The sequence below is a fragment of the Neomonachus schauinslandi genome, chromosome 4 (genome assembly GCF_002201575.2).
Source record: "Neomonachus schauinslandi chromosome 4, ASM220157v2, whole genome shotgun sequence".
NCBI lineage: Eukaryota > Metazoa > Chordata > Mammalia > Carnivora > Phocidae > Neomonachus > Neomonachus schauinslandi.
In genome coordinates, this window is record NC_058406.1 from 88,761,882 (window position 1) to 88,783,899 (window position 22,018).

At 38.4% G+C, this 22,018-nt stretch overlaps 1 protein-coding gene across 1 annotated transcript in view; it reads left to right on the forward strand.

The window, feature by feature from the left end:
- The window catches only part of NTNG1 (netrin G1), a 308,158-nt gene that overhangs the window by 142,887 nt on the left and 143,253 nt on the right, over positions 1-22,018 (forward strand). Inside the window, exon 2 of the mRNA XM_044914340.1 lies at positions 19,743-20,383. Coding sequence (XP_044770275.1) covers positions 19,743-20,383 — 641 coding nt within the window. The remainder of the gene's footprint in view (positions 1-19,742; positions 20,384-22,018) is intronic.

Sequence of the window (22,018 nt, forward strand, 5' to 3'; positions counted from 1 at the left end):
AAGGGTCTTCTATCCCCTGGGTCACATTTTATGGTAATATTCCACTGCATCAATGCCAAAGTCACACTTTCCCCCTCATTTCAACACCACTGAAGTCAAGATGCACCTTCTAATCAATGAGGTCCTACAATTGCTGCATGACAGGTGACAGTAGTGACATAGTTGTCATCTCCTGCCCTTGCACAAACCTGGCTGGGATTCCTGTTGATGTGCCTGAATGAGGGCAGCCCCTTGATTCACAAAACGAACCATTTCAGGGCAACAGGAGGAAGGAATACAAGAGTCCCGATTCTTGCCTGAAAAACTTCTATTTGCATCTTCAAGAAAGATCAAGGAAATGTAAGCATCAAAAGTTGCAAAATAGCTGTTAGTGGCTTGGGAGAAAAAACTGCAGATGGTAGAAACACATGGTTAAGAGTGTTGCAATGGGTTATGGGTATATCGTGGTTCATTATACTGTTCTCTCTACTAATATGCATCTCGGAATTTTTTTGAAATTAAAAGTCTACACAAATCAGAAGGAGAAGGAGCAGGAAGGAGCAGGGAAGGAGATAATGCATTCCCAGTGCTCCTCATTGCTCAGAAGATGACACTGGGTAGAAAAGCACTGCTATTATAACTCGGAGTTTCAAAATGATTCAGCAAAGTCAATCTAACCAAGTAAATGCATATTTTTCTTTTTATATATGCGTAAGTGTAGCATGTGGCACACAAAAAAAGGCCTAGAGACCTTTTTTCATTAAGTATAAAATAAAAATTCTTATAAGAAAGCATTATGTCACGATTTAATTTGAAGTGATTTTTTTTCTTCTTTAGTGGTACATACAAATGGCATTTCTTAGATTCTGTGAACAATAGAAATAACTATTATTTATTAAGCATTTGCTATGTCCAGGACATGATTTGAGGGGCATTACATATCTTACTTATTTATTAAAAGTGAGGTTTTCTTATTATACTCACTGTAATTACAGAGGGGGGAATGGAAACACAGGGAAGATAAGTCACGTGATGCGTATCTCACAGCTAGTAAGTGGCAGAGCCAAGAGTCAAATCCAGGCAGTCTGACTCCAGCGGCCAAGGCCACAATCAGTCTGTCACTGCCTCTGGGTGACTTAAGGATGAGGAGTGTCTGGTACCCACTTTACCTTTGTACAGGTAAGGAACTGAGGCCCAGAGGACTTACGTATCTTAGCAAGAAGTATGTAATAAGCTAGTGATAGATTATAGTCCAATCTTAGTCTACATTCTTTTTGTCTTACACAGCCGCAACAACCACAAAGAACCACATTGTGAATATTCAGACCCTTCACACACACACACACACACACACACACAATTCCCATTACTGCCAACATTGGCAGGAAATAAAGCAAAAGGAAGGTAGTCGATTTTAAAGGAGAGCCGGGCTGTTAATGTCACTTAATCATCACCACAAGGCTTCATTAGCAATTTCCTATGTAATAGCCGAAGAAATGATGTCTTGGAGACAATAGGTAACTTGCATCAAGCTCCAGAACTATTATATGACAAAATAAGAATGCAGACTTAAATACAGCTGCATCCAAAGCGGATGGTCTTTGATTTTTCCAAAGACAATTAAATACAGTTACTAATTGCTGAAAGGAAGCACGTTACCACAGCAGAGGTTACATGCTGGCAGCTCGCATTTCAGTTTTGCCCACACATGTGGTTGCTTTGTCACCTGCAATGTTTCTTTTAAAAAATTGTATCAAATTTAAATACTGAGAGATCACCTAAAATCTGGATTTGGGGCAGAACCAGATCTGAATTCTTAAATGGGAACCATCAGCTGGACCTGACTAGCAATTGCTCCTGTTCCCCAGTTCACTGAGACCCCAACACTCAATTCCTTCTGCACCCAGTGCACTTCATGGGTTGACTCTGCCTGCCTGGCCCCTACGGGCTTTGGATCTGTGACCTTGAATCTAAATGATTGTTATAATTCAGATGACCATTTACTTGAAAACGTAACCTGTGACAGATTATAAACTAAGTATTTTTTTTTAAGTTAAAAGCAGTGGTAACATCTATTTAGTGATGTTTAGAATTATTTTGGAAGGGTTTTTTAAAAAGATTTATTTATTTATTTATTTCAGAGAGAGAAAGAGAGAACATGCGTGGGAGGGGCAGAGGGAGAGAGAGAATCCCAAGCAGACTCCCCACTGAGCACAGAGCCCTATACAGGGCTTTATCTCAGGACCCTGAGATCATGACCTGAGCCGAAACCAAGAGTTGCTGCTTAACCAATTGTACCACTCAGGTGCCCTGGTAGTTTAGGGGTTTTTTTTTATTTGTTTGTTTTGTTTTGTTTTGTTTTAAGGGATCCAGATCAAGCAAATGCTCCATCCCTTTCTTTTTAAATTGGGAGTTATATTTGTGTCTCAAAAATTAACAGATTTTTATATTCTACTTTCACATTTTATTGGTACCCTGAAGGCAGATCAACATTAAAATGTTAAGATTTAGTAACTAGTTACAGTTGGATATTTAAAGGTTAATAATATTCTTGAGAATCCAGATTGTATTTTTAAGATGTACATCAGCAAATTTACTGAGGGAATTTTAAAGGCTTTGGGGAAAGGGATTTTTGTAAGTCCAAATAACTACAGTAACTGAATGGATTTTTTTTTTAGATTGATTGATTGATTGATTGATTGATTGATTTGAGAGAGAGAGCACAGAGGGGGAGTGAGAGGGAGAAGCAGACTCCCCACTGAGCAGAGTCTGGATTTTCTTTTCTTTTTCATTTTTTCTACTGAAAAGCTGGGGGCTTTTTGAGGTAAGTCCTTTTCTAAAAAGGGTTTTTTTGCTTATTAAAATCCTATATTAGACCCTAAGTAGTTATCAGTATTAAAGAAGAGAAGTAATGTTGATTTTTCTACTCAGAAGACCTATCCTTTGTTTCTTTCTTTTTAAAGAGAAATAACAATAAAATGCCATGTAATGTTTAGATTTATTTTCATATTTACTCTGAGGGGGCAAAACTCTTATCTTTGAAAGTATCATTTAAGTTGATATTGCCACTTATTACTAACAGCTTTCGGTGGCTGACCATGGTACTCTGGGAGGCTGAAATTCATCCCGGACTAACACCAAAAGAAATACAGGTAGAGGAAGAATAAAGATCAGCTTCCCAGTCTGCGTAGAGGATGGTTGCATTCTGCGTAGGGATCATCCATCTGAAAAGTGGTCTCATTCCTCTCCTGCTTGTCTCCAAATCCATCAGTAAGAAGTAGGGAACATGTGCCCTTAATAGATGTACAGTCATTTGTATAAAAATGGAACACATGTTCTACTGCACTAATACATTTGTACATGATGAAACACATGAAAATAAGAAATTAAAAAGGATGAAATAATGCAAGTAGAAATAGATGTTCTAGTATTTTCCTTAACTGCCCTAATGGGCCACTTTGTGCCCTCTTCTTAATTGTGTCCATTTCAGCATTTCCCAAAGTCTATTCTATGCAACACCAGCTCAATGTCATTTTCATAAGTATGAGACATGGTTTAATTGTCAAGTAAGTTTGGGAAATGGTAGGTAAAAATTAGACAGGTTTCCTTGCCATGTGACTTCTCAACTTTAATACAGATGACTCCTTGCAAGTCCTTACAAGGGAGAGTATCTACTGTAGGGCTATTATTCCAACAAGATTCCTTTGTGAAACCCCCTTCTATTCAAGTTTCCTGAAGATCATCTTTGCCTGCTGTTTGCCAGTTCTTTCAGTAGGGTTCCCATATAAACCCGAAAATATCCTGGGCATCAACCCCAACCTCTTTGTATTACAAACCTTTCATCTCATTGACTCTCTCCTTCTTTCCTAGGACCATGTTTTCCCCTTCACACCCAGAAGCTAATATCCTTTTAAATAAACCCTGCTTGGGTCTTAGCCTCTGCTCCCTGCCACCTCCATGCAACTAGTCTCTCTCGGCTTTCCACAAAACTTGCCAGCCTAGCTTCACTTCCAGTTTCCAGCATGAATCTTGGTGTTAGTTAAAGGTATTTAAAATAGATCTACTCCACAGTTTGAGACTCACCACAAATTCACTTTTCCTGCTTAGTCTCAGTCATGTATAGGAACACCTATATTGATAACCTTCTTATTCCTAGGACCCAGTCCCCACTTGGTACTCCATTGATGATAACCAGGTGATTGCTAACCTGCCTGGCACCTGACAATTTCAAGAAAAATATTTTAAACTCTTGCTATACAGGAGATATGAGTATCAGGAATTCAAACAAGGCAAAATATAAGTTAAGTTCTGTTCAGGAACTACTGTAGTGTACCAGTATTTCAGTCATTAAAAAAAGCAAACAGGGTGCTGGAGGGGGGATGGGTGGGGGGATGGGCTAGATGGATGATGGGTGTTAAGGAGGGCACTTGTCATGATGACCACTGGGTGTTGTATGTAAGGGATGAATCACTAAATTCTACCCCTGAAACCAATATTACACTATATATTAACTAACTCGAATTTAAATGAAAACTAAAAACAAAAAAACCAACAACTTAGATTTGGTCTATCCACCTTCTGCACTGCTAGCCCTGCACCCTTAGCAGGCCACTTAAGTCCTAGTTCCCTCATCAGCAAAATTAGAATAACAGTATATTCCTCAAAGGTTTGGTTTATTTGTTTGTTTTGAGAATCAAATGGCTTTTAATACACATAGAGTACTTGAAATAGAGTACTTAGAATGGTCCTGGCACATAATAGGTCCACAATAAATATTAACTTTTATTACTGTTATTGTTTTTAAATAATTGCATTAGGTACTTTTCTGAGGAAACTTGGACTTTTTCTGCAGTTAGTGAAAATCGTATATTTGTGTTCCATTTGAGGGTCTAAAATTGCACATATTGTTTCTTTCTGCTTTCAGTATTCTTTAGTATTTCTTAATAGTGATTATTCTTAATATATGTCATAAGAGTACAGTTGAAAAGTAGTGTTGACCCATTTTGGTCTTAAAGTTTGGATCCTCATAATTATCTTATCCATTTGTTTGTGTTTTCTCCCCTTTTTAATAGTGTCAACATACCAGACTGTACAGATGCATTCTCTCTTGCCAGAATGTTTCTTTTTGAAGGCAACCCTGCAAATGACTCACAAACATATTCATTACTTCTTTAGGTTAGCTTGGTATTTGTTTCATTTTGTTTGCTATTTCTTTTGCTACAATTGTGAAATATGATTTGGCCATCAGATATTAATAACTTAGTGCATTTAAAGTTTGGCAACATTTATTTTAAAGCTTAGGCTGTCCACCATTCACTAAGTAGTGTAAATATTTCCCCTTACCCTGTAGGCTCATGAGCCATCAAATACCATACTAAAACAATACTGATCCTGCAGCAAGATAAAAAAGAAGGCTAGCAATAAGGACAATGTGATTTTACACTTTAATATCTAATATTAGATCCAAAGTCCAATATAAAATAATCTAATATTTAAAATTCAATATCTTCTGACTTCCCGGTTCTGAAATCACTTGAGTAGACTAGTGCAATCCATTCAGGACAAGTAAATTTTCCGCTGATTTGGTCCTGAACTAATATTGAGGAAGATCTGAAATTGCTTAAAATCAATCCTTATATTGGTTCCTGTTAGTGAGAGTTAACCACAGCAGATTAATGAAATTAGAAGGTGAGGGACAAAGGTGACATTCATCCAATAATTTTAGTTGTAGAGTATCCTGGCTACTAACTGAAAAGATTTAGCCAATAAATTAAGTTTTTGCATTGAGAATGCATCCTTTATTTCCAAAATTACAATGTAGATAGTAGCAACTTACTTTCACACTTAGCCCTTCTTTCCTTTTCCACTACATTTCTTTGCACTCTGTCAACAAACCCTGATCATTCTTAAAAGTGCATTTTTTTACTTCTCTTCCCCATTTAAGCTATCTCATTTTGCTTGCTTTCATTTTCAGATTTCTCCAATGAGTGTTTTGAACCCTCTGCCCTCCCTTTTGTTTTTAGCATTCCACACTCTCTAGTAAAATGGCTCATCCTCAACACTTTATCATAACCAGTATTTTCAAGGTCACTGACAACCATTTTCAAGACAAATCAAAAGATTTTTCTTGCTCCTTATCTTCTCTTGAGTATCTGGCACTACTTATCCCCCTTTTTTTTCTTTCTGGCATTTTAAAGATTTTTTTTTTTTTTTTTTATTCTCCAGGATATTGAATTGCCTTTTCATTTTCTTGGAGGTCAGATTAAATTTTTATTTCTCTCCTTGTACACGCATTCAAATATCTAGAGAACCCTGAGTTATATTTATTAACTCAAATATGGGTTGTAAGCCGCCAATGAAAACAGCTATAACTAAATGGTATTTTCAGATTAATGGACAAATACATGGACTCTTCCTTCTTCTAGCGGAGTTGATCAAGAGCCTATGTGGTGGGTCTAGAAGAGGTTCCTCCGGAAAGAGTAATTCCATCCTATATGCCGAAATTCTGGAATAACTTAATGATATTGGAGTTGAAGAATTTCTGATTACCTTTCTGGAGACACATAAATGCATTCTTGTTGCAGTTTGATTTTTAGCATTATATTCTTTTTCATGTAATTTTTAAAGATCTTTTTGGTCCTCATGGCTGATCTCTCTTTGATCTTCCCCATCATGAAAAACACAAGGCTCAGACAATTTTTCAAAGGCTCCTTATTACTCTGGTTCTCATTTGAGGCTTTGTTTTCACCAGTTAGTCAGACTGTGCTTTCCATTCCCTTTCATACTCATGTTGCTTTATTATTATTATTATTATTATTATTATTATTATCAATATTATTGTGGAGAGGTGCTTATTCCCCTTCCTGGATGCCTGCCCAAAAGAGACCTCAAGTGCCTATTGGCATCAATGACAAAAGTCATTTCAAACTAGGCCAGGAGAAGTAGAAAGGACCTATATGAGCATTCACTTGAAAAAGGTTTGTTTCCTTCATCACATCTGGTTGGTTATTCAAACCAGTAGTGTCTGATAGAAATATAATGTGTCCATATAGGTAATTTTTACCTTAACAAAGGTAAAAAGAAACCAGTAAAAATGATCTTAATAATATGCTTTATCTAACCTAATATATCCAAAATAATTGTCATTTTAACATGTACCAGTATGAAGTTATTAATAAGGTATTTCACATTCTTTTCTTTTTGTACTGTGTCTTTGAAATCCAGTGTGTAATGGTGTACATTGACCATAGCTACCACAACAGATCTGATCCTGAGAGGTAGGTATAGTGTTCAATAAAAGCCATCTGGGGATGTTTTTATGTTTGTCACAGAGGGCACCTTGAGACCTTGTACAGTTATCCCATAAATAACTTTCACACCTCCGTTTTACTAGTCCACTTCGAAGAACTGAGTGCTAAATTATCTGGTGGCACAGTGGACCCTGAAAAGGAGGCTTTTGTGGGATGACAGGTTGTAAGGGTCATAGATGAGAATAGCAGTGACAGTGATGACAATGATAATGATAGTAATTGCTGACATGTACTGAGGTCTTACCATAGGCCGAGTACCCTCTTAAGCTCTTTTTATACATTAGCTCATTTAGTCCTCACAAAAATGCTGTGAAAGTATACCCTGATTATTCTTTTTTTTTTAACATTCCATTTATTTATTTGAGAGAGAGAGAGAGAGCATGAGTGAGGGGAGGGGCAGAGGGAGAAGCAGACTCCCCGCTGAGCGCAGAGGGGCTGGATCCCAGGACCCTGAGATCAGGACCTGAGCGATAGTCAGTCGCTTAATCGACTGAGCCACCCAGACACCCCACCCTTATTATTCTTATTACACATGCTCGTCTTCACTACAGGAGAGGTTGATACTCCTTGACAAGAGTGACCATTTGTTCCAGTTGTCCAGGCTTGAAAATGATGATTCTTTGTCCAGTGCTAATACCCCCATGCATTAATAGTTTGCCGCTAACAAGGCTTATTTCTAAGTTATTGTGCCTATTTTTACTGGTTTCTATCTACTTTGTAACACTCAGCCCTGTTCATTCTTCCACTCAAGTTCCTTCCACTTGGAATTTGTACTTTGTCTTCTACTCTTTTGTAGACTACTTTAGGGAGGATAACATACCTTGTTCATTCCTCAGGTTGCAATTCCCAGCTCTAGCCTCTTGTCGAAATACAGTTGGCTCCACTTAGCTCCTGAATAATATTCACGGCTTCTTGCACTGGCTCCTGAGGGTGCTATTTTGCCCTCCAGGCTCTCAGGTTTTCATTTTATAAACTAGAATAAATACGTAGGAGACCAGCGAGGTTTGTAATGCAGTAGGCAGCAACTAAAAGAAGATAAAGAGGGGAAGGAGGAGAAACCAAAAGAGATTGAGGACGCCTGTGCAGACCAAGTTTGGGAATAAGTTGATGGGAGCTTGAAGTTAGGTAGGAAAATTTTGGAGATCAGTAAGTATGCATGTGAGGTATTTAGAGAGAGATGAGGATGGAGGACTTTAAAATATTTTGTTGTACACTATGAATAGCATCTCTGTGACATTTTCTTGATTTTCAGTAACCCTGGATGTCACACTAACATTTTGCAAATGGAACTTTGCTGGGATGAGGCAATAAAGGAGTCCCAATCTTATACTAGTTTCAGTCGAAAACTTTAACACCACCATTTTTACTGTGTGCAGGCTAACTTGGTATGACCACTGATTCTTTCTTTTCCTTTGTTCTCCACCTCCAATCAATCTAATTCCTGCTGACTCTTCCATTACCTTTCTGTTCCGTTGAATCCGGCTCCTTGTTCTCACACCGACATTATTAAAGCTTCCTTCCTTACCTCCAATCTATCCCCCTTTCATTATATCCTGCATTGCAGTCATTGTGACATTCCACTCTTTCTGAGGATGTCTCAGTCTCTATCCTAGATTTCAGTGGAAATAGAGTCACCAGGCCATAAGTCAGTTCTGGAAACTTTCCGGCTCCACAATGAATATCTTGATTTGTAAGTGAAATATGAACTAGTGTTTGAGATTTGGGCAGTACAATAAAAAGAAAAATGAAAGATCATACTTCTTCTTTACTTGATGCCCCAGACATGATTCATGCAGCAGATAGTTGAATTAGAAACATATAATTGCTTCTTCAATTTTGAGAATTTTCTTATTTTGTTAAACAGAAAAGCTAGTTACAGAAATAACTTGTTTTACATTCATTTACATGCTCTTTCTATATTGACTATCTCCTGCGTGCCAGGAATTGTGCTGGATACAAAGATAAGTAAGGTGTGTCTGGAATTATTTGCATACTCACTCCAAGAATTCTAACTCTTGCTTTTTGATTTTTCTTCATGACTCAATTGCGATAACTCCTAATATTGCATTCAACTTGAACCTTTTGTTTTCTCTAGAAAGGAATCTAGAAAACTAATGAAGAAAGCTGTGTATGGGTCACTTGCTCTAAAGACCACCAGTGGCTTTTTCTTCCCCAATTAATCAAGCACAAAAGCTTCTAGTGCTCTAGATTTTAGTGCTCTCTAAAATCAACTTCACCTTGTATATTTAAATTTCTCTCCTACCACCTCCCAGCCTCCCAAACATTAGGTTCATCTTCATCTTTACAGATAGACTTACATGATTTATCTTGAATAGATTTCCATGACATTTCTGGACCTCGGCTTCCTCATCTGTAAAATTAGAATAACACCTGCCTCACAGGTAATGGTGAGGATTAAATGAGAGGACAAAGATAAAGCCCGTCTGACAAATTCTTAACCATGAAAGTTGTTCAATGATCATTGATCCATTCTCCATTCCAAAAACAGAATGTCTTCCTCACCAATGCAAATCTGAGACATCTTTGAATACCAAGACTCTGCCTGCTCTAACTCTTTCATCATGACTTCCTGGCTTTTATACTTTTTAACAACACATTTTTGCATGTATTATCTGCATATTAGAATATTATTAGCTGCTACTTCATTCCTATATAACCTACCCAAAATTGCCCTCTATAATACATTTTCTTATTTTCAAACCGATACATCTCTCTCAATTTTATCTTGCCACTACATTATAGCTGATAAGGAAGAATCAACCTTATTATGAATTAATCCATAAGATCTAACATAATGCTTAGCACATGATAGCTGCTTGATATTTTTTGTCATTTAATTTACTTTGGTTCATGATGGTGACTCTTGTAGGCTAATAGTCACTTTGCCTTACAAATAAATGATGATTATATTTATTGTTGATAATACACCAAGAGTGTTGTCAATATAATAAATACTGGTATGTTATTCTACACACACACTCACACACGCACATACACACCCCTCAGGTGTGAACTTGGGTAAGAAAATTTAGAGAAAATTTATTTCAAGGTTGGAAATTCTGAGAAAAGGGAAGGAAATCAATTGAAAAGAAGAAATAGGAAGGAAAAAAATGTTGTTTTAGCTCAGTGAGCCCTGAAATACACCACCTATGGCCCAGACCATGGCCAAGTTCTATGAACCCGGAGCCTACACAGTTCTGGGGGCCCCCTTTTAAAAAGAGAAATGCAAAACTTCAAACACAAAATTAGGTAGCAGGCCTAAGTAGCACCAGGTGTAATCGAGTGGCTCTGAGGTGTCAGCTTCATTAGCTTCCTAATGAATCAGCCTCTGGAGCCAAGTAAGGTTTTCAGGACCTCTGTGAGTAGGAGAGCCATTTAAGCTGCAGCACAATAAATGAACACCACTTCTTTCTTTCCCCACAGACTTGTTCTTCACCCATTTCCACTTACCATATCTTACATTTTCCAGGGATTTGTACCACCAAGGCACTTCTATGCCTGGCGTTGTAAAAATTATAACCTCCCCATTCATGGCTTCTTCCCTCCATTTTTATTTTATTCTCCATAATTGCCCAAGAACAAATCAAACCCGTGATGTTCAGCTGCAACTATAAACTCAGAAGGATTCTGTGGGTTGGAGAATGAGGAAAAAGAGATCTTCAGCCTAAAGCCACTAGAAGAAATACTGCTGTGACTGATGGAGAAAAATGAGGATAAAATGAACACCAGGAAAGACTGGGACATAATTGCAGTCATGCCATTTGTCTATGTCCCTCAACTTCACCAGAAGTCCCAGTAACTATATCAATCACACACACAGGCACTCTGCGCTGAGAGTTGGACTTCTTGGTTTTTGTTTGGTTTTATTTTGTTTTACCCAGTATATGACATCATACCAATTCATCTACACCTTAGGATGCCAGATAGTTCTTTAAGCTTGGTGATCTATTTGATCCCAAATCACCAACCTATGGGCACATCCCTCCCATTTTATTCCATACTGTCAAACCTACTTAATTTATCCTATTTTCTCCCTGTCTTCCTGTCTTTCTGCTTTCTTTATTTTTCTTATATTCATAAATTGTTGTTGAATACTTATTATTTGGTAGTTCTTCTCCTCACAGAATTCTGGTTGGGGGAAAAATAAACAATTGGAATTTAATATGATGACTTGCATGATACTGCATATGGTCCACTATATGGTACATATATATAAATACTCATGGGTTGGTGTGATTGACTCATGAGGTGTGAACATGAGTGAGTAAAAAAGAAAAAAGTACAGAGGCCAGATCTTGAAGAACCTTACAAGCTAGGCTAAGGAATTTGAATTGTATTCCTGAAGGTAATGTGAACCCATTAAAGAGCTTTAAGAAGGGGGCATGATACAGTTAGATTTGGATTTTAGAAAGACCACTGCAAAAGCTATGAATAGAATAGATCGCAAGAGGATAGTATAATATGGAGATAGTTCATTAAAGAAGCTGTGACAGTAATTCAGGAGAAAAATATTTTTTAAATTTTAAAATATTTAAAAAACTAAAGAAAACTTTGGCAGTGTGAACAAAGCTGTGGTGATGGGTTGCATCTAGAGAACTTACTTGGCTGGTATACAGATTGAGGAAAAAGAAGGAAAAAATATCATTCCCATGTTTCCTGCTTAGGACATGGAAGAATTTGATGTCATTCTCAGAATCAACAAATACAGAAGGAAGAGCATTTTTAATGCTAACTACTAATTATTGAGCACTGACTACGCCAAGGAGATGCTAAACACTTAACGTACATTATGCAACTTTTTCTCAAGTTAATATCATGAGGTACATATTATTATATTGAACTTAAAGAAGAAGAAATCAAGGCTCAAAAAAGTCAATTCACTTGTCCAAAATTACATAATAACTAAGTGGTAGAGCTGGGATTCAAACCTAAGCAGATTTAACCCAGAGCCATGGTTCTTAGAAACATTATACCAGTGTTTAGCAAAGTGTGGTCCAGAAGTTATCTGCATCAGATTGATCCAGGGTAATTGTCAAATTAGGCTTCTGGGTCCAGTCCAGTCTATTGAAGTGGCATTCCTGATGGATGGAGACTGGACTCACCAGGTATTTCTTATGCACCTTTAAGTTTATATAATTACAGCAGTACATACTATATGTTACAACTTGGTGGGAGGAGAATGGCAAATTTTCTTTTTATATGGAGATTTTAGTGTATGGAGAACGCCGCCCAGATTGCCATAGGGGTGGAGTGCAGCAAAAATTTTCAGGCTGGAATTTGACGCTGGGATAGTTTAAATTAGGATTCTCATTGTTGGTAAAGCTAGTTTTGCAGCAACCTCTCCAAGGTAGTTTGGATGAAGTATCATATGCAGGAGAGGTGGTGGAATGAAATAAATTGTCACTAAGTTGAGCTGTCCCCCAGATCCCTCTCCTTTTCTTGTTCGGTGGTTTTGACACGTATCTCCAAATTTGCCCCAAGCATGAAATGTCTTTGCGTGTTTTCCTAAAAATGCTTGCAAATACTTTTTGTATTTTATTCCATAAAATGTCTGTTTTTAATATAAATATATAATTAATTTTGTAGCAAGGGGTAAAATGGACACTCCAGGAAGTCACAGTGTTGATGGTGACTCTGTTTACCCTCAAGAACACCCAGTGCTCTCTCCAGGAGCTTGAGTCACCAATGGAAGGAACATGTGATTGTCGCTTGTACAGATCTAGTCGCCATTAGTAAATTGCAAACCTTTTCTTGTATAATTTCTGTGTTCTTCACAATGTTTTTAACATGGTAGGCACCCACTAAACAGCTAATGAATCTGGAAGAGAGGAGTTTAAAAGAAATAAGGTGTATGAGAAATCAGAATAGACTCACAAGAAACCAGTCATTTTTGAAAAGTGCCACATTAGGAAGTTCTCTTCGTGCCTCTCATGGTTAAGTGATCATTTCAGAAGAAGATGCTTTGGTCTTCCTAACCTCTCTTACAGAAAAGCTGGAGGCTTTCAGAAAATGGACTTCAAGTGGTTCTTGGACTTGTTTTCTCACTTGAGACAGGAAGGAACCAGTTTTTGAGAATCAAGTCAGAACTTTCAGGATCCAAAATGTTCAAACCAACTCTCATAGTGCATGATAGTGTCAGACTCAGAATATTCCCATCTTAATATTTTAACTCCCCTCCAGTTACTTTAACTTAAAATGCCGACAGTCCACTTCAGCTTTGTGGTATTAACACCTAGGTATCTGTTTCAAGATCATCAATAAAGGCAAAACACTGTACCAAAGATTTTTAAGTAATATTTTTTAAGACAATAAATTTTAAAAAGCAATTTCCCTACCAATTATAAAAGTGTCACCTTACTACAGTATTTTTCTGTAGACATTCACTCTCAAACTAACTTGATTCCATTAATATTTATTTCTTTTTCCAGCCCATGTAAAATAATGATTTGGACTACTATATAAGAATCCATTTTTGTGGCTCCTTTGGCTTGAGAATGTATTTGGCTCCTTCTTAGAAACTTGGTCATCTTGATCTGTGTAACCTTCACCAGTTTGAGAATCCTGAACGTAATCCTCTATGGGGATTTAGACAGGTGTCTATTATGGCCCATAATCTGTAATATGGCCTCTAGCATTCTTGTTTCAAAAAAGTTAAGCCCTCCCGTCTTTATTCCTGAGTAAAAAAGTCCACATGGTGTTAGTATAGTCAGGGAGCAGATTGAAACAAGCAACAGCTTCAATCAGGCCTTAAGCCTGTGTCTATGCCAGAAAGAAATCTTTGTGATGAGCAAGGGGCTCCATTAGAAAACAGAGCAGTTGGTTTTTAACTCAGGAGTTACAAAAACAAAACTCTATATACTCTATTATGCTTAGAGTGGCCATATTTCCCAAAGTAAAATTTGGCCCTCATGCTCTGGCAAATATATAGGTACTTTTGTACACAGCACTTTCAGAATATCTAAAGTTGAGACAGTCCCATAATATTCAAGTCGGTATTGTTACCGTGTGTATACCCCACATTGGGACCCAATTAACAGGGCAGGTCATAAGTGAGATTGCACTGTGATTGTTAGAGATCCCTGCCCTTTATGCACAAAGGGATAATGAGCAGCTGGAAACATGCTGCCTTGTGGACCTACGTGAGGACATGAAGAGTTTATCCCCATAGCTGTGGGTCTTCAAGGCCTGTCAGTACTGGGGGTGCTGACACTTATCTTTCAGATTTCTGGAGAAGGTATCCACCATCTTGAATTATACATACCTCTGGTTCTGATTTCTCTCTCTTCTGTCCATCGCCAGTAACAAAGCTATAAGACCTGGAGGGGACACCTCAGCCTGAGGGATGAGCATCAGCTCTTGGACTCAGAATAGTCTGAGGGTCTTCAAAAGAGTCATAAAAGGAGGGGCCTTCCTGTGTTATAGCGAGGCAAGAATCTAGGACTTAGGGAAAGGAGTGACCAAGAAGTTCCAAAAAGGGACTGGGAGCAGGGGTTCCTAACCACAAAAAAAAAAAAAAAAAAAAACACACCAATGAAAGAGAAGAAAAGGAAGCCATCTCCTCAAGATGATAGCCTAGCCCAGCAGTTAAAACATGGTGTTCATGGTGCATCTCTCTGAGAGATGAGCAGCAGACTATGCCATCTTTTTCTTCACCCTTTTATAGCCTTGCATTGGCAAAGACATAGCGATATCTATTTCAAAGTCACAGTGGAGACAGGTTGGGAGAGCTATCCCAGAATACTGTTTCTGCTCCCTTTACCTATGTGTCTTTTTTTAAATGTCACTTAGTGATCAAACAAGCAAGGACGTGCCAGAAGCAAATGGGTGTGAGGCAGCTCCGTCTCACTGTTTTTCACAATCAGTCTAAGTGTTAACCCAAATGCTTCTCACCACCACTTGTAAGTACATGCCTGCTTGGCATGTAACGTACAGTTTGGTAGCAAACCTCTTATGAGAATTCCCGACATTTCCAACTGCCAATAGTCTGCCAATAAGGTAGAGCTTGGAAGGGGAAGTTCAAAATGGTAGGAACCACAAGTATTATGTTAATACTGCTTATGTAGGATTTTCTTTTTTAACTCTGAAAAGTCTAGCAGATATCTGTTGAAAGGATCTGCTTGTCAAAGTATCTCTTGCCAGAAGGAAGGTAATTCTATCAATAGACAAAATAAAAACATGTCTCCAATTTTATTTATCCTTTTAAGTTCTGAAAGCACATTAAGGAAGAGTAACATTCCACTTTGGTTACAAAGTGCTAATTAATAACTAACTTCAATTCTCCCAGAGGTAAAATATTAACATTTTTTAATGAAATTAAGCATCACAATCTTCATCTTCTAATTGTTATAAAAACATTTAGCAGCAATATCTGTTTAATTATTTAGGCATCTCTTAATGGTGTAAGTCAGCGCAGTCATAAATATTTTCTGCTTTGTCCATAGACAATCAGTTAAGGATCTGTTGCTTGTAGGACTTAAATTAAGATCTATTTAAAGCTGCCTGCTGGCCACAAAATAATTACTTACGCTTGCTAATGCCTGAATCTATTAGATTTAGCAGCAAGAAGTGTTCTTTGCTTTCACAAGTAGGGGAAAGTTATTTTTCTTATATAAATTTCATTGTTAATGGTATTAGGGAGGATTAGGGTGGGGTTGAAGCAGTTGAAAATTTAATTAATCTAATCCTTTTAACAGCAATTGTTTTCGTATTGATAATTCTCTGTAACAACAGTATTACAGATCACACCCATGTGAGATATTTACACGAAATATTTTAGCATATAATCTCTCCTCCAGCTTTCTCTTTCTAGATCAGTAAGGTTTTCAGCTTCTTCAGCTTTCTCTTTTTTTCTTTCTCTCTCCCCACAAATGCAGGCTTTTTTCTTAGGGGACCAAAATGAAATCCTCTCCCCGCCCCGCCACTAATTTTCTCTCAATATCATTGTCTCTCAGTAAGTTATGTTAATGGTCATCAAATCATGAATCTCCTAAAAGAGCATGAGGCTATGAAATAAAAATGGTTCAATTGATTTTTTTTTTTTTTGGATCTACAACCATTTGGTGTAGATTCTCATTAGAAATGATTTGTTTACTCATCCATTTCAATAATTGCTATGCTGCTGAAATTATCACTAAGAGTAGAGTCAGATGAAGGACGAAACTATCATTTTGGTCAAACTCTGATCGTCTCCGGTGTAAATTGGGAATGGTTCTTAATCTGCTCAAATGTCACATTATCCAGGAGAGACTTTCTCTGACCTCCCAATATAAAATTACCATCAGCCCTCCATAAAAAGCCTTTGCCAGCACCACCATCACATAGCATTATGAAACATTACGTATTTGTTTGTTTAGTGCATTTCCCTCAACTAAAATGGAAGCTCTGCTGAAAGCCAGGACTTGGATTTGTTTACTACTGCATCTTGAAAGCCAAGACAAGTGCCTTAAATATAGTAGTATAGTGAGCAATCAATAAATAATTACTGCATGCGTGAAACTTTTTTCTCATTTTTCAGGTGCCTAAAGCACCAGATCAGTGCAAAGCAATAAAATTGTCTCCTTGTCCTGGCATGCATTTTGATGGCTGACAATTTGATGTAAATGGAAGCATTTATCCTAAGCCAGCTGTCCTGCTGAGCCCCAGTGGTAAAGTGTCCTTGGGGAACAAAAGCAGAGACTGAGTGCTTTGTGTGGCCATGTCTTCATTAAAGGACTAAAACTATGAGTTGTGCAGTGCTGTCTGGCATCCACACGTTTACAATCTTAAAGAGTAATACAAAGCAGAGAATCTCAAAGGATGTTCTCCAGAACACCACTTCTAGGGCATATAAGGAGGGGTTACTAATGCAAAAAGGGGCTCCATGGTCAAATAAAGGTTCTGAAACTAGGTATTACATGAAGCTAAGGAAGATTCATAACTTCAAGACATCTTAGATGTATGATAATGCTCACTAGGGTTTTAAAACTCTTAGATTCTTCCTTTCTACTACCAATTCTGTTTCTAAGACTGGGTTGCATCACAGGTAACACCACTGACTTGGGAACTGACAAGGTCAGGTCAGGGGCAGGAGAAATGGGTCTTGGCACTGCCCCTTACTCACTTTGTTATATGACCTTGGGCAAGTTATGTAACACTTCTCTATGCCTCAGTTTTCTCTTCTGTAAAGTAGCAAAGGAAAGGATTACCCAGGATAATGTATGTAAAGTGTCTGACCCATAAGTGCTAAATAAATGATGGTTATTGTCAACACCTTTTACCGAATATCGGAATGAATGCTTTTTAGATAGATATCCTCAAGTATATTTCCTAAGACAGGTTTGCTAGGATCCACCTATACCCAGAAGCAGCCTGCTGTGCCTCCCTCTCTGTCTCAGCACCCTATCCCCCTCTGAGAAGATCTGCACATTGATGGTGAAGTCGAAGAAATGCTATCTTTCAACATGACTTAATACAAATGTTTAATAACTCACTCTGGTGTATCCTGCAGAGTTGATTCCCTGGGTTTTGATACCCTTGACCTCAGATGAAGATGCTTTTGTCAGGAGGAAGGTGGTAGCATCCGAGTTAATGATTGTGCAGATGGCTACATGCTGGTAGATTTTGAAGTGACCTTATTTTTTCAGTAAATTTCAAATGAAGGTGTGATTTGTGTAAATCTGACCCCTTCCAGTAAAATGTGCATTTACATATATTTAGAATTTATAAATCTTGACAGATTCCACAATATTTATAGCCCTCCATAAAAAGCCTTTGCCAGTTTGCAGAGCTTTGCATTTGGCTCTCTGGTATGCTTAAGAGAGTTTAAATAATAATAAATTTGGTGATATATTCCACCTGGAACAGAAACTTATTTTCCCCCCTTGGCTCGTTTTGAAGGGGATACTATAAATAGTGCCACAGACGCTGGGATCAGGAATAGGGAATTGAAATTCAAGAGAGAAGTACAGAAACATTTCCATTATCACTGATGCCTTGAATGTATTTTTAAAACAGTTCTGTTCCTCAAGTAATGTACCTTCTCTCCTTTCTCCTACCCCATCTCAATTATACTTGAGTCCCCCAAACCTGTTGCCAGCTTTAAGGTTCAGTTGCACTAATGGGAAAGAGAGAGTGAAAGTATTAGCTGACTAGGTAGGAGAAATTGCCTCTAGGGAGGCCAAAGCAATTCTCCAGTGTTCATCTTATATTTCACGGGAGTCAGCTGGTAACTGAGCGTCGAGGTCTAAAGTGTAAATTCATTATTTGAGACCCAGCTCATGCATCCTGCAGGTATGATGAAAAGCTCTCAGTTCATGAAAAAGAAAAAAAAAAAATCTAATTGTAATTACAAGAGAAAGCCCAAGGACAATGTCAGAGGGTCGATTCTTTCACTCATCCATGCTTATAATTACCCAGTGGAGGATTAGGGAGAAATGCCTGAATAGTTGACTCCAAATGATACCATTTATTTTCTTAAACACAAAATAAACAAAAATCAGGGAGCCAGCTGTTTGCCCTGGAATCATCTGATGAAACCTGAAAGCAGCTATTAGGTGTAGCATAAGTGGTGTTATAACTTGTTGTGATACAAGATTTATTCCCAGCTTCTTGTTTGAGGAGACAGCCTTTGTCAGGGGGAGATAATAGTCATGGCTAGCATCCATGGACAGCTGACTCTGGGCCGGCACAGAGCAACACATCAAGTAGCTGTGGCTCATACTTCTAATTAAGTACTGGATTTTCCTGTCCTCATAACTTGGAGCACGCCCCTGCCCCAAGTCTTTCCTATGCAATCCCCTTGCCTCTAGCTAATAGGATGGCAGATGTTTGGACCAAGCCCCAGAGCCTGTAATATACCACATTTTAATGATTTGTGGTGAACAAAGTAAATGCTTTAAGAGCAGGCTTTATGAAGCAGGGACCTAGTTAAATATGATGGATTTGCGGCAAAGCAAGAAGCTGAATGTTGTATGGGGGTATTGTTTCCTAAACAGGGCGCAGGTATCTACGGTTCCTTGCTAATTCTAAAGGTTTGCTTGAAAAATGACTTTTTAAAGAACTGTGCTCTTGAGGAACGTCCTTGAGGCATGGAGGAATTTCCTTGCTTTCCTATAGCATCTTTCTGAGAGGACACAGAGGTATTGAGCTGTTAGACAGTTGCTCAATGTCTTTGTGCTTCTGGGACCACATTATGGGTCTAACACATATGGGATAAATAAACTGTTTTCATTCCTTAAAGCCCATGGAAGGAAACCAGACAAGGAAATTACCATATTGCCTCATTTTTTAGCTATTAAAGAGGAGAATCCAGTTAGGGCAAATACAAATGATTACTGCAAACAGGTTCCCCCCACCCTTTCTTTCCTTCCTAGCCTTTTACTCAACAACAGCAATATAGCAAGACTTGTGTCAAACCAGTTTTTTGATGCACCCTCTTCTGTTCTTCTTCCATAGGGCAACCCCTACATGTGCAATAATGAGTGTGATGCAAGTACCCCTGAGCTGGCGCATCCCCCTGAGCTGATGTTTGATTTTGAAGGAAGACATCCCTCCACATTTTGGCAGTCTGCTACTTGGAAGGACTATCCCAAGCCTCTCCAGGTTAACATCACTCTGTCTTGGAGCAAAACCATTGAGCTCACAGACAACATAGTTATTACCTTTGAATCAGGGCGTCCAGACCAAATGATCCTGGAGAAATCTCTCGATTATGGACGAACATGGCAGCCCTATCAGTACTACGCCACAGACTGCTTAGATGCTTTTCACATGGATCCCAAATCCGTGAAGGATTTATCACAGCATACCGTCTTAGAAATCATTTGCACTGAAGAGTACTCTACGGGATATATGACAAATAGCAAAATAATCCACTTTGAAATCAAAGACAGGTTTGCGTTTTTTGCTGGACCATGGCTACGCAATATGGCTTCTCTCTACGGGCAGCTGGATACAACCAAGAAACTCAGAGACTTCTTTACAGTCACAGACCTGAGGATAAGGCTTTTGAGACCAGCGGTTGGGGAAATATTTGTAGATGAGCTGCACTTGGCACGCTACTTTTATGCGATCTCAGACATAAAGGTGCACGGAAGGTAAGAAAACATCTGTCTGACTTGAATGGAATGGTTGTTCGAAGAAAATGCCAGTGTGTTGGTCCCACAGCTGTGGAGTGACATGTGACACTTTCTACTACAACATTTCCTCAGGAACACCAGTCTAGAGCTAGGTTTGGAGAAATTTGAGACCCTTCTTACTCAGCAGTAATTTGTGATCCCAGACTCACTGTCAGTGAACCTGAACCTGGCAGGATTTCTTAGAATTTAAACAGAAAGGGGGGGGGGGGGGGGTGCGGGTAGTAGCATCTTATTTGAGTCCAAGGAACTCCCTAGATCAGGGGGTGGTTTAAATCTTTAAGGCAATGAAGCCAGGAGGGACAAAGTCAGCTGCTTCATAAAAGATAACGGGAAAACAAGAAATACGTCTTTCCATTGTTTTCAAATGCCAGACAGGGTTTCAACGTGATACATCTCTCTGTTTACGTTTCATTGTATTGCACCAAAAAAAGCTTCTGAACTGTAAATTATATCCCTTTAAATTTATTAAATCAGAACCAAAAGTGTTTAGGAAGCACAATGCATTTGTTGAAAAAGGAGTGAGCTCTGCTTTTCAGACTTTTGGTGGTTATTGCCTTAAAAAGATATGCTGCCACTTAAATATGGACCTGAGGCAGGCTCCCCTCATTTTTGGGGGTCAATTACGGGTGGACCAGAGTTTAAATCCATTAGCGGTCACTGTCAGGCATATCTTTGGTTTTGGTAATACATCAGAGACACACTTGAGCAAGTTTCCAAGAATTTTGAGGATGCTTTAATGAAAAACTCAAGTCATAAGAACCAGGATGACTAAGGTAGTGCTGTTCAACCAGATTTCTAACTGTTTTATGGTTGGTATCCAAATAACCAACTGATGGGAGTCGAAGCATGAGGTAATTAGTCGGGAAAACTAAAGATGAGTGAGGTATACAGCAAAATGGAAAAAAGAGAAAGCAAAGCAACAGTCATTCTAAAAATGCAGAGAGCTTCACGTCAGAATATATGAGGTTAAGAATATAAACAGCCCATAAGTCATGTAGGTTTCATTAAGCAATCCTAAAATTTAAACAAACACAGCAGGCTCCAGCATCCCTTAGGACAGCCCAGTCCTCAGAAATTGGAGAAGGGTTGAGACTCCCTGGTCTTTCCGAAAGTTGACTCAATCTATCTTTTGATAATAGTGTTGTTTTATTTGTATACTAGAAGGAAGGAGAGGTCACTGATGTTAAGGTAAAGGTTATAATGGGCACACAGAACAGAGTGGTGGGCATGACCTCAGTGTGGTAGTAGAGGTTTCAGATTCTGAACCGTGGAAAGTAGCAGGAACTGGTGGCCACCTCCTCTCAGCTTTGTTCCAGCTTCATGTTCCTCCTGGAAGAGTCAGGAGTCTTAAGCAATGGAGCCTCTTTAAAAATTGTTAACTAAGGTCTTGGTGACATATGATGAAGACACCTTGAAAGCAAAATAATATTTCTGAGAGAAATAGGCACTGGTAAACACTGAGCTTGTGGGTTCCGGGGTGTAGAGGAAAGTTCACGTATTAGCAGGGCACCACGAGAGGGCAATCTGGAACTGTGGCCTGAAATATGAATTGGCTATTTATAGTAAAATGTAGCCATTATACTTGTAAACATT